General features: G+C 43.6%; 4 protein-coding genes across 4 annotated transcripts; 2 read left to right on the top strand and 2 right to left on the bottom strand.

Annotated features, from left to right (window-relative positions):
* Positions 1-5: 5 nt before the first annotated feature.
* Positions 6-5230, bottom strand: J056_001656 (Ubiquitin carboxyl-terminal hydrolase 14; the record flags this gene model as incomplete). Its single annotated transcript, XM_009271284.1, has 6 exons — positions 6-317; positions 363-984; positions 1031-2442; positions 2755-3075; positions 3121-3177; positions 3224-5230. 6 exons carry the CDS (start codon positions 5228-5230, stop codon positions 6-8), a joined length of 4731 nt encoding a protein of 1576 aa, XP_009269559.1.
* A 316-nt stretch (positions 5231-5546) lies between these two features.
* Positions 5547-8626, top strand: J056_001657 (Vacuolar protein sorting-associated protein 8; the record flags this gene model as incomplete). The annotated part of the gene is made up of 2 exons (XM_009271285.1): positions 5547-6116; positions 6161-8626. The coding sequence occupies 2 exons, from the start codon at positions 5547-5549 to the stop codon at positions 8624-8626; spliced, it is 3036 nt and encodes a 1011-aa protein (XP_009269560.1).
* Positions 8627-8779: 153 nt separating this feature from the next.
* On the top strand, positions 8780-11128 carry J056_001658 (DNA mismatch repair protein Mlh1; the record flags this gene model as incomplete). The annotated part of the gene is made up of 7 exons (XM_009271286.1): positions 8780-8842; positions 8887-9024; positions 9070-9242; positions 9293-9500; positions 9548-10485; positions 10534-10855; positions 10904-11128. 7 exons carry the CDS (start codon positions 8780-8782, stop codon positions 11126-11128), a joined length of 2067 nt encoding a protein of 688 aa, XP_009269561.1.
* A 100-nt stretch (positions 11129-11228) lies between these two features.
* J056_001659 (Pyridoxine biosynthesis protein PDX1) lies at positions 11229-12381 on the bottom strand (the record flags this gene model as incomplete). The annotated part of the gene is made up of 5 exons (XM_009271287.1): positions 11229-11767; positions 11816-11935; positions 11984-12080; positions 12133-12227; positions 12276-12381. 5 exons carry the CDS (start codon positions 12379-12381, stop codon positions 11229-11231), a joined length of 957 nt encoding a protein of 318 aa, XP_009269562.1.
* Between the last annotated feature and the right edge of the window lie 379 nt (positions 12382-12760).

Raw genomic sequence — 12760 nt, forward strand, 5'->3', positions numbered from 1 at the left:
ATAAGTTAAATCTTTTCATAAAAGTACACATAGCCTTTACCAATAAGCGAGTTGAGGTTAGTATCAGACTCCTTGACTACCTTCTCGTCATTGAAGAGGATCCACTCATCGTCATGTTTGACGTGTGCGACATAGTGTCCTGAATGAACAGACGGACCTTTGTGAGAGATAAATGCCTTGAGTGCGTACTGTGCAGGAGTAGCTTTCGAGCCAGGCTTAACATCGTCTTCTTCCATCGGCGTATTTAGCACCTCCTCTTCGCCTGGGTCCGAAGGATTGTCGAATAACCAACCGACAGCAACTTCGACGTTATTAGACTAGTTTGTATGAGCATTATGTAGGAGTATAAATTAGAAACTTACTGATACTCGCAAAGCCTTTCTTGCCTGATTTGGAGTGAAGCCCATCCCAGTAACGACACCATTAAGATCATCACCACCGTTGGTATCGGCAGTTGGCGCCTCTTCACCCTCGTCATTTGGATTCTCGAATAACCAACCGACTGCCATCTCGACGCTGTTTTGACTATTCTTGAGTGCCTTCCTGGCCTGGTTCTGTGTGAAACCCATATCTGTAACCATATTGAGCAGCTCGGCAGGAACGTCTTCTGTAGTCTTTTTTGGCTTTTTCGTCTCGACTGGATCATCTAAACCTTCATCCTCCATATGTGCAAATAACCATGCAGTCGCAGCTTCCACGCCAGTGTGGTCAGTATTAATAAGGGACCGCTTAGCTCTGTTCTCGCTAAATCCCATACCTTTCAAGTTAGACAGCGCTTCGTCATCGAATTGAATCTCATCTCCATCTTCATCTTCGGGGAGATCGACTTCGCCTTCTTGGCGACCTTCAGTCTGCAGCTGCGTCAGATCCACTTTATCGACACCCTGCACTGCAATATCAAGCTTCGTTGGGACCCAATTGACGAGGTGGAATTTGCGTGTGTGGAGAATTAGGGCATCAGGGAAAGTTTCTAAATTCCATGTCCTGCGTGATGTGTGAGGGACAAGATTGGCGTGATAATCGTACTTACTTAGTCGCTTTCACTTGGGTTTTACAGGATGGACAGTTGTAATCAAGTTCATCTGGGCGCTTGAGCGTGTCTAAGCACTCTTCAGCGCTCACATCCTCATACGTAACTTTGCCGTTATCTGACTGTGCATGCTCGCGCACTGGTATGTCTACACTTATGCTGTCGTGATTATCGTACCTGTAGCGAACTTTATGACATGCGGTGCAAGTAAGCTTTTGCTCAGCGACGAATGAGAAAAGACGCTTTATTGAAGATGGTGTGTCGCTTTTCTTAAGCACGTCGAGAAAATGACATAAAAATTCCTCACTATCCTGTTGTCTCATAGTAGAAAATTCAGGGTGACCCTTGCCGATAAGATCTTTGAACATGGCGGGTTTAACGCCGTCTTGGAACTGACCCTTGAGAGATTTGGTGGAGTAGCGACCTGAACCAAGACCGTCTGCAATCTTAGCTAATTGTACGAGGAGATTTTGGGCAGCGTTTTCGACATCACCGCCATTGAGCTCATTGAAACGATCAAGGTAGTGGTTTCTGATAGCAGGGTAGCTGAAAAAGCTCTGTAAGGTACTGTTCATGTAGCAGCTATTACCAAGATTCTTAAAACCAGTTAACCATTTCCCGAAGACGGGCTGGAGCTCTGCGCCATCGTCACCTGTCATACTAAAATCAAACTTTGAATTTTGTTCAAGCTGGAGCTCAGTGAGAGACTTAGTTGTTTTAACTTGAGATGTGATTTCGATACCGAAAGTGCTAAGGTCATCGGCGAGATTAGGGTTTAATCTTTCTTCATTGCAAGCATAACAATAGATATCTGCAGTACCTTCAGCAGTGATAGTGCCAAGTTTTACAGCGACAGCGTGACCAGAATTCTCGTAATGTGACAACGCATGTGAGTTGCCTTGTAGACCGCCGAATTGAGCGCGACCACAACCCAATTCACCGCAAGTCAAGCAAAGCCATAAATTATCATTCAGAGAACATGCATGGCAATGCGCATCAGTCATTTTGACCAATTTCTTATCGGGTTGAGTGGAGCGAACGCTGCGGCTGTGGGAGCATTCACTCAGCTCCTCTTCCCATGCTTTAACTTCAGAACGGTGTGCTTGAGAATCTGAGGCTAAAACGGCTAATATTTGAGATTCGATGGTGGATGAGGATGTGGTTGGGTATGTGACGTCGCAGAGAAGACAGCGTAGGTTGTAAGCATAGCTGAATTGCTCCTCCTCACGCTGCTCTTCTATGGCTAGTTTCTTGAGTGGTGGCTCTGCCTTGTCGGAATCCTTGGGGCTTCTTTTGATGTTGAGTGCTAGTGGATGGTGACGACTGCGAGCGTGAGCGTAAGCGTGCTGGTGAATTGATTCACAGGCACCGTTGAAGCAATGGAGGCAGACGTCTACGCCCTTCTCAGAGTCCTGTTTTCTCCATGAGTGCGTGGCTCTACTAGCTACAGTGATAAACAAACCTGAGAATCAAAGCAGCGTGTACACTCATCCTTATACACGGTATCATATATTCCAGGCTTATTTAATTCTGGTGGCGATTTTATATGCTCACACATCATTGTCGTAGTGCAAGCGTATAGATGGACAAACAAAATCATAATTTCTGTCTAAATTTTATTTTTTACCTTAAAAGATATCATTCGCTGTACATTTATCTAGCGTGTGGCCATATCCACCCTAACTCAAAATCAGTTTTGTCAATATCAAAGACATATAACTCACGCAATCATCGCAGTACTCCCCTCTATTCCCTTTCATTGATGTATCTGATAGGCCTGATGCAGCAGCTAGCGCTGATTCTGCTCTATGCGGTGTACTTGGTACCTTAGATGTGTTACTGCTTGGTCGTCTAGCATCCCTCATAAACTCTGCTATCAATGGATCTTCATAATCTTCATTTTTTGAGTTGTTCTCTTTATTTGAATTGTCAGATGGTTTTGAGGTGTTAGTGCCATTCCATTGCTCCTTGTCATTGGCTTCAGTGCCGCGTTCAGGTATATTTAGCTGTGCCCTTAATTTGACTAGTTCACGCTCCATGTCATCCTTCAAAGCGTTAACATAGTTAAAATGCACCACATATACACCCACCTCCTTGAATATCTTTGCTTCCAGGAGTGATTCGAGTTCATTGATGTCGTGATGAGACTGCCGATGCGTCAAAAACCAAAATCGTTCTTGAAATATTACCAACCTTGCTTTCTACCTCTTTTCGCCGGCGTTCACTTTGCTTAAGTTGCTCTTGCAGACTTGACATGTCTTCCTTGGGAGAAACAATACCAGCATCACCAGTCAAGTGACTGTGTGTACGTGTGCGCTCCTGTTCAATTTCTAGTTGATCTTCCAACTGTCTCACTTTGTTTTTAAGAATAGATATTTCGTTCAATGACGCTTCCTCCTTAACCTTCTCCCTGTCAATCCCACCCCTCCGACTATTCTCCTGACGCAAAAAGTCACATTCACGTTTAGATACGTTAATGACATTTTCTGAGTCCTTGAGTCGCTCATTCAATGCATTTAATTCACTCTCTATCTCGTCAATCTGCTCGGCATGCTGGGATTGCTCCGTTTCAAGGCGTCTGTAAAGCTCATTAACCCGCTCGTTACCATCTTCATCCACTTTGAGGTTTTCAAAGTTGTCAATATCCGATTGGAGTGATTCAGCATGTGCGCGAGCGGCCTCAAGCAGTTCTTTAGTCGACGTCAGAGCATCCTCCAACTCTTGTATCCTAATAGTTCCAGAAGTACAATCCGCCTGACTAGCTTCTAACTCTCTACTACCTTCTGTCAACTGTGCATGGAGATGCCTTATATCTTGATGTAACTTGTCTATCTGTTTTTGCGTATCTAACAACATATTCTCTCGTTCTCGGTCGAGTTCATTAAAAGCCTCCTCGCTGCTACTTAATTTGGTGTTTAAGTGGGCAAGTTGTTCCTTAAGAGATTCATTATCAATCTCCGCGGCCGTAATCTGACGTCGTGCAGTGGTTCCTGGGGAGGCAGGATGAGATTGAGCGGTAAGAGATGCACAGTGTGACTCCAAAACTCTGATACGCTCATCAGATTCGAATTTGCGTGCTTCAGTCCCATTAAGGCGCTCCTCGTAGAGAGCTATAGTCTCCTGGCCAGCGTGGCGGAGATCTTCGGCGAGTGACTCTAAATCTTCTTTTTCAGTAGTAAGCTGTACACATCGCGCGTCGAGAGAAGCGAGTGAGGTTTCTAATGAATGAATTTCAGCAATTTTGGAGCGAATTTCAGCCTGGAACTCTGCCTGAGTTCGGGCGAGTGTGGCATTTAGTTGTGCAATCTCGCTTTCCAGTTGTGCAATCCTGGACTGGTGTGTGTGGATATCTTGGGTATGTGTGTATTTCAGATCGCTTAACAATTTTGCATGTTCCGATTCACTCAATTTAATCTGAGACTCTTTAAATTTGATTGCAGCCAAAGCATCTTGAAGATGAGAAGAAGTGTCATTGAGTTGGGTGGAAGCGTTGTGTAGCTGCGTAGAAGTGTCTTGGAGTTGCGAGTATGTATTTTCAAGTTGAGTGGAGGTATTAGAGTGTGAAGACTGAAGATCACTCAATTGAGATAATTGCGCCGCGTGCTTCTCTTTAAGTGAAGATAACTCATCACTAATTAGATCATCTGGGTTCAGACCGCGTGAAAAAGAAGGGCGGTGAGAAATGGATTGCCTGGAAGGAGTGCGCTGACTAATACGACTAGAAGGGCGATCAATGGATTGCTGTGAAGGAGTTCTCATACTGGTAACAGAAGACGAGCGTCTATGAGGAGTGGAGGTGTTCGACATGGAATTTAGACGTGTACGAGTGAGAGTAGGCGGGGAAGAAGGAGGAGGCATATTATCAACGCTCTTTAACCTGTTTATAGATTGCCTTGGTTTAGGTGTGGATAATGAAGTACGCGGTTTCGTAGGAGTTCTCAAAGAAGGCTGAACAACTTGAGTAACTTTATTAAGCTGTATAAATATTCCATTGCCTTGCTTGCAATTGAAGTAACGTGTACCTTCAATGCTGCCGTCATTCTTCCCCTTGCCGTGATGCACAGGTAGCAATTCCAAACCAAGCCAATGACCTTGCTTGAAGTGAGTCTCTCCTTGGAATTTCAAATAACCTTGTAAATTTAAATGATCAATTTTAACGAGGCTATTAAGTTTATAATGTCGTTGAGTTGGTTCACTCATCATGGTTTTTAGGGATGAAGACATTTTAAACGACGTTGAAGGCAATACTAGTATTTTAAATAGAAATATCATTTCAGTTCAAGGTAATAGCATCATCATTAGAAATTTCAAATGTGAACCTCTATCTCGAATAAACCTCAACATAAAACCAAATTGCTATGATATTTACAAGGATAAACTACTGGTCGGTTACTTGGATGGCTTGCTTGAAATTTATTCAATCGAAAAAGGTACTTTGATTACATCTGTCAAGCAATCATCCATCAAATCAATCATCCAAGGCACCGATGAAGGTCATCTAGCTGATAATCCTATCATGAAAGTTTTCATGTTAAACTCACACTCCCTTATATCACTAGATACATCTAACAAGCTATTCTATACCTCCTTCAAAGGTATTCAACGGCTCAAATGGCTTGATGGTTTAGACAAACACAGGTTATACGGCAACTACAAGCAATATCCACCATCACACCAATCAATTATCTTAGATGTCTTACCTTTTAATCACTTGGTTGCTATCTTAACCCCTTCAAAGTTACTAATTATTACTCTTTTACCAAAACCTTCAATCATTTATAAAGCTATAAACACATCTTATACCCCTTCTACATATGGTAACCTATCTTTCAACAACGATCACCTCATCTTCAACTGGTCAAACACCCTCTACAAACTTTCTGTTTCAGATAACTTCTCTTCTACAAACTCAAACCTCCCTTTACACGTCTCATCTTGTCATTGGCTAAGTCATCTCATTCTCATCCGTTCTCCCTCCAACTTGATCCTCATTCACCCTTCTTCTTTCGATGTCTTAGAATCTCATCCTCTAAAAACTCCCACTCAGTCTCAATTCCATGTCTCTGATAGATCCTGTTATTACCTGGTTAGTTAGTCCACAATCCATTTATTTTCACTAACCTAACAAAGTATAACAACACTCTCCACAAATCTACCCTCCTAAATTACAAATCTAGACTAAATGACCTTATCATCAGCAATCAGCCCATAGAAGCTTTGCAACTTGCTTTAAATTTTTTCATGGGCAAAGTTGGCGACCCCCTCACCACACAGCTCCCCGACAATCCCACACAACGTCATTCCGCGCTACAACCTTACATTTCTACTCTACTAGGTTCTTCAACGCGTTATTTACAACTAACCATCAAATCTCAAAGTTTGGATGCTTTAAAGTATATCGCAAAATTACTCATAGACGCTTCCATCTTAGTTGACTCTTTCGATATTCTTTACAACGATGTGTTTGATATATACCAGACCGCAAAACGCGACAAAGAGTTTTTGGAGCAACTGGAGCCTATCGTGAGGAGTGGCCAAGTGGGGAGTATACCACCAAATGTCTCACAATTACTTCTCCGACTATACGATCCTGAGCATCATCAAACGCGTTATCAAGACTTGGTAATTCAACTCAATCCCGCCGAGCTAGATATAAATGGGGTTATCAAAACTACACGCCATTACAAACTTTGGAAGGCTTTTATTTTTGTGCATCTTACAGCACTTCAAGATTTTACCACACCATTACTCCATCTCATCAGTATAATAAGATTTAGTGAGAGCGCGGATGTGGAAATTGGCACACTATTCGCATACCTCGGACACACACTCAGTGATTTAGTATACCCTACCCAACAGTCGCTCGATTCTATCGGTGGAGACGTCGTGTCAAACAAGGCAAAGTCAGATATTTACAGTTTAATATTTCGTGCACGCCTGCATCCTGATGACGATATGTCACCATCACGCACACCTGACACAACCCCTTCCCATTCTCTTTCCTACCCTTACATGCGGGTGCTATTGCAGCTGAATGCTCGCGTAACCTTTGCCATCCTCAACACGGGCTTTGAAGATGGCTACTTCAACGAGCATGCACCCATCTCACGCCAGACGATCATCAACACGCTGTTAGAGATGGTTTACACGCACGATCTAAACGCGGACACTATCGCTCATGTTGAGGTGTTTGTAGCAAGTAACATTAGCAAGTACCCACAATTCATCCTTCTCCCATCAAGCACTGTCTTGCGGCTACTGCGCGGCTTGTCGGTTGAGGATGGAGAAGAATCTGGAGTGTCTCACCTAGAGCGTGAACTGGCTGTACAGAGCTTGTTATCAACTTTCACTCTTCCCTCACTTTCTAAAATCCACTCAGATTTGCTTGGCACATTTGAGCGCGCGCGGTTCTACAAGATACTCAAGTCGATCTATAGAGCTAGGCGGGTGTGGGCGGAGTATACCAGGGTGGTACTGAGTGATGGAGACATTACTCTATTTAGTGATCTCGACGTTGCGTTTAGGAATGGTGGCGATGGGCTCTTTGATGTGTTTAAGGGGTATGTTGATGACGCTCTCAAGCTTAATACTGAGCAGGTCGTCGCTCTCGTTGAGAAGCACAGCATCAAGCCTGACGAGACGCACAAAATGCTTGTGCGGTGGTGCAAAGATAGCGCAAACACTGTGCTGTATCTCAAAGCGGTGCTCGAGCAACGTGGTGATGGAACTGCGATGGATTTGAAGCATGAATATATTTCACTCCTGGCACAGAGGCAATCGCAAGAGCATGAAAGTCAAGACCAATACGGAGTTGAAAGCAATGATATTTGTGCAGTGATAGACGAATATACATTCGATGCAAGCTTTTTACACAATCTTTTCACGCAGCACAAGAACATTGCTGCGCAGATGCACCTCCTATATCAGGAAATGCGACTTGTTGAGGCGTTTGAATGCCTTAAGGAGAAGGTGTTCACTGAGTCAGGTGTAGGAACACAGACGCGTGCATTGGAAAAAGGAGCTGAGCTGGCTGTCAAGTATACCAACACACATTATGGGGATGAAGATGCTGAGCGATGTACCCAAATTTGGCATACTATTATGGTATCAGCAATTGAGACCATACAGCACCACAGTCTTACTGATGTTCTACTGGAAAAGGTGTTGAATGGGCTACTGATGCACACTTACAATCACAATGTTAAGTACTCGACACTTTTCAGCCATCTCTGCAATCACTTCAACACATCGAACTCAGTTTCAGGTTCGCATTTGCAAACTCCTAGCCAATTTCGCACTATTCTCTTAATGTTCTTGGAGAGCATCAGAGCGCGCCTCGAGATCTACACGGTGGGTGCGCGGATAATGGACGCCGAGTGCGCACAGAAGCTGAAAATGTATGGAGAGAAGAGTGCGCAAGGATGGCGAGTGAGTGAGGATTACAGGCGAGAGTTGGAAGAGCTGAGGGGGTATATTGAACAAAGCGAGGAGTTGCACGATTTGGCTGGGCAGTTGGAACATCAGGGCGTTGATTGGAGAAGTATGTTTGAGGTACCGCACGTAACTAGAACAAGTGTGGAGGTGTATCAGACGTGATTAAAGTGCTGGATGAAAATTTGTCTAACAAATGTCCAAGATGATTAAGGAGAAAGAATATACAAATTACGACATACCAAAAAGATATTGCGCTTGTTTTGTAGAACAAATTGAATATCGAAATCCTTATCAAATCACCGTCATCGCTAGCTCATGGACAATCGCAGAGTACGGCGTTTGGAGGAGGCGGTAGTAAACAGAATAGCGGCTGGAGAGGTGTGGTATGTGCTTGCGTGTATTTTTCCATCTCACAGGCCTAGATTATCCACCGACCGGCAAACGCAATCAAAGAGATGTTGGAGAACTCTCTCGATGCAGAATCTACGAATATAAAGGTTACGGTGAAGGATGGTGGCCTGAAGCTCCTTCAAATACAAGATAACGGTCGTGGGATTGATGTGAGCTGCAAGCTGCGTTACAGATACACGCTCACATGCTGCCAGAAAGAAGACCTGCCAATTCTTTGTGAGCGCTTCACAACCTCCAAAATACGCAACTACGACGACTTGCAATCAGTCTCGACATTTGGCTTTCGCGGAGAAGCCTTGGCTTCGATATCACACGTCGCTCATGTCGCAATACTCACTAAACGCGACGGGGACAGCGCTGGATGGAAGTGGGTTTCGATTTTCTCGAATCTAACTGCGCTCATTACGTCCACTGTAGAACCGCGTACTCGGATGGTAAGCAAACCCAGGAATGCTCACCGGCAGCGGGTAACAAAGGCACAACTATCACCGCTCACGACCTCTTCTTCAATGTTCCCCTGCGCAGACGTGCACTGAAGAATGCCAACGAGGAGTACACCAAGATTGTCGATGTCGTCACCAGATACGCCGTTCACTATCCCTCAGTTTCATTTGTATGCAAGAAGGTGGGTTTTTTTTTTTTATCTACAAGCACTATTTCTAACAAATCCAGGTTAATGCGAATGTCCCCGATATATCAACGCTCTCCAAATCATCCACACCGATGAACATAAAAGCATTATTTGGTCCACAAGTCGCGAAAGAGCTGCTACGCTTTGAGACTGAAGATACACTTTTAAACTACAAATGCAATGGCTACGCAACATCCACCAATTACGCCAGTAAGCGAACAATAATGCTCATCTTTATCAATCATCGTCTAGTAGACTGTCCTAGTCTCAAAAAGAGCATCGAAAACGCTTACAGTGCGCTCTTACCTAAAGGATCTCATCCATTTGTCTATTTGAGTCTAGAAATCCCTCCTAGCAACCTAGATGTGAATGTTCACCCTACGAAATCGCAAGTACATTTCATCGATGAGGATGACATCATAGAGCATATCACTGACGCACTCAGCAACAAACTGTCGACGTGCAATACATCCAAGAGCTACGACGTGCAGACATATCTCCCAAAATCTAAGCCAGTGGCTCAGCTATCTAACGCTAGCTTTCTCACAAGCTTCGTTAAGCCACCGCCAAAATCTCAGATACGCACTGACGGAATGACAAGAACGCTTGATTCCTTTATACCAATTGCACAAACTCAATCGCCAGCACCGACGCAATCATCCACACCCGTCCATACATCTACTTCCAAGCAGACACCCTCTTCAACTCCTGTCAAGCGAACGGTAGAAGACTCTGAATCGCCTCGCTCATCAATAAAACACTCCCAATCAATTCGCACTCCAGTGGAGAAAATCAAAAGCAATAAAGTTAATCTTAGCTCTATACAGAAGTTACGTAAAAGTGTGCTAGACGATAAAAACCAGGATGCTATTAATATGGTCAAAAACCACACTTTTGTCGGATTCGTAGACGTTTCTAGACAATTGGTCTTGATTCAACATAACACTGAGCTCATTATGCTCAATTATGATAAATTTGCGTAAGTTCTCAAGCTCTGGTTGACCTCCCCTTATTAAAGACGCGATAGGCTCGAACTCTTCTATCAAATTGCCCTCAACCAGTTCGGGAATATGGCGAAATTTGAACTCAATCCACCTCCCAAAGTACGCACACTCATAGAAATAGCATTGAAGGTTGAAGAAAGCGCTATTGTGGAGTGTGGTGGTAGTTATAAGGAGGTTTTGGACAAGATCGTTAATATTCTTATTAGCAGAGCTACTATGTTGGAGGAGTATTTTGGCATAAGGATTAGTCAGGAAGGTAATCTGGAACGCTTACCGCTGTTACTAAAGAACTATACGCCAAACATTGATGCATTGCCGACTTTGCTAATGAATCTAGGTCCTTTGGTGAGTTAATACTCTTCGTACAAATACCAACTAACTCAATGTGCTCAGGTTAATTGGGAGGAGGAAGAGGAGTGCTTTGATAATATACTCCAGCAAATCGCTGCATTCTATGTACCTTCTAAGCAAGACAATGACGCTGTTAGATGGCAGATCCAACACGTTTTGTTTCAATCAATAGCAAAGAATCTCGTACCGTCACACGATCTAGCTCAGAACGCCATCACTCAAGTAACAAGCTTACCTGCCCTCTATAGAATATTCGAACGTTGTTGAAGTTCACCGTGTATTTTTACTTATATATTCATTATTTATAACAACATACTTTCTATCCTGGTAATTTTGCCATATTTGCTATTGAAAGAAATGAAAACTTTTACCATCCACGTTGGGCAAATTGACCACCCTTAAGGTTCCTGTCAACGTTGAGACCCACCATAGCCTCACCAAGACCTTCACTGACTTGAGCGAGCACCTTTGGATTCTGGTAGTGGGTTGTTGCCTGCACAATAGCCTTTGCACGCATAAGTGGGTTGCCTGATTTAAAGATACCGGAGCCAACAAAGACACCATCGCAGCCCAATTGCATCAGCATAGCAGCATCAGCTGGGGTGGCCAAACCACCAGCAGCAAAGTTAACGACAGGCAATTTTTTCAGCCTTGCAGTTTCCTTGAGGAGGTGGTAAGGAGCCTGGAGTTCTTTAGCAAATGCATATAACTCCTCTTCTTCCATTGAGGAAGCTTTCCTTATGTCAGACATAAGTTGGCGCTCGTGTCTAACAGCTTCGACGACATTTCCAGTGCCAGCTTCGCCTTTAGTTCTTATCATCGCTGCACCTTCGCTGATTCTTCTTAATGCCTCACCGAGGTTTTTACAACCGCAAACGAATGGTACCTTGAATTGGTGCTTGTTGACTGTGTAAGGTTTGAATTGGCTGGGTTAATTCAGAGCTTTCCACTTACTGTGATGTTGCTCGTCTGCAGGTGTGAGTACTTCAGACTCATCAATGTAGTCAACGCCACATTCTTGGAGGATTTGTGATTCAACGAAGTGTCCGATACGAGACTTTGCCATGACAGGAACTGAATATAATTGTTAATTGTACCAGCCTTGCTAAATATACGACGTACTGGTTACAGCATCAATAATCTCCTTGATCAAAGCAGGGTCAGACATTCTCGCCACACCGCCCTCTTGACGAATGTCAGCTGGTACACGTTCAAGTGCCTTTTATTGAATCAAATCAGATTAATCCCTTTAGCTTCTGAGTGGCACACACCATAACAGCACATGCACCGGCTTCTTCAGCGATACGAGCTTGTTCAGCGTTAACGACGTCCATAATAACACCACCCTTAAGCATTTGTGCAAGTCCTTGTAAAACGTGAGTCATTGATGATGCCACACTTGCACATCACTCACCACTCTTCACTGAAAATGTACCAATGCTGGTATCACCACCCTTTCCATTCTTTTGCGTTGATTGACCACCAGTTGGTCCTACGATTGTTGGATTTTCTGCAGACATTGTGATTGTTGTCGATAGAAGCCTTCTGAGTCACCGCTGATTAATTCGAGGGTCTTGAAGGGAAAAATTGTTGCCAAGTTTCAGCGAGATCAATTTAACTAATATCCAAACCAACATCTTATCTTCTTTGCTACTCATCGTGATACCGACGGCAAATATTACATATGGCGCATGATGCCGCGGTTTAGCGATAAAACATTTCGCGCATATTTTGTTCTACATACTTTTCTCTACAGTCTACCTTCTTACTATCTAATCACTTTCATGGTATTATATCACCGCAATATCTTGTCACATCAATTATCTAGCATACAGAGCGTAATTCTTGTGACTTTCACGTTGTATTTATATACAACACAATATCTTTAAAAAGCAATGA

The sequence above is a fragment of the Wallemia ichthyophaga genome (assembly GCF_000400465.1).
Source record: "Wallemia ichthyophaga EXF-994 unplaced genomic scaffold scaffold17, whole genome shotgun sequence".
Lineage (NCBI taxonomy): Eukaryota > Fungi > Basidiomycota > Wallemiomycetes > Wallemiales > Wallemiaceae > Wallemia > Wallemia ichthyophaga.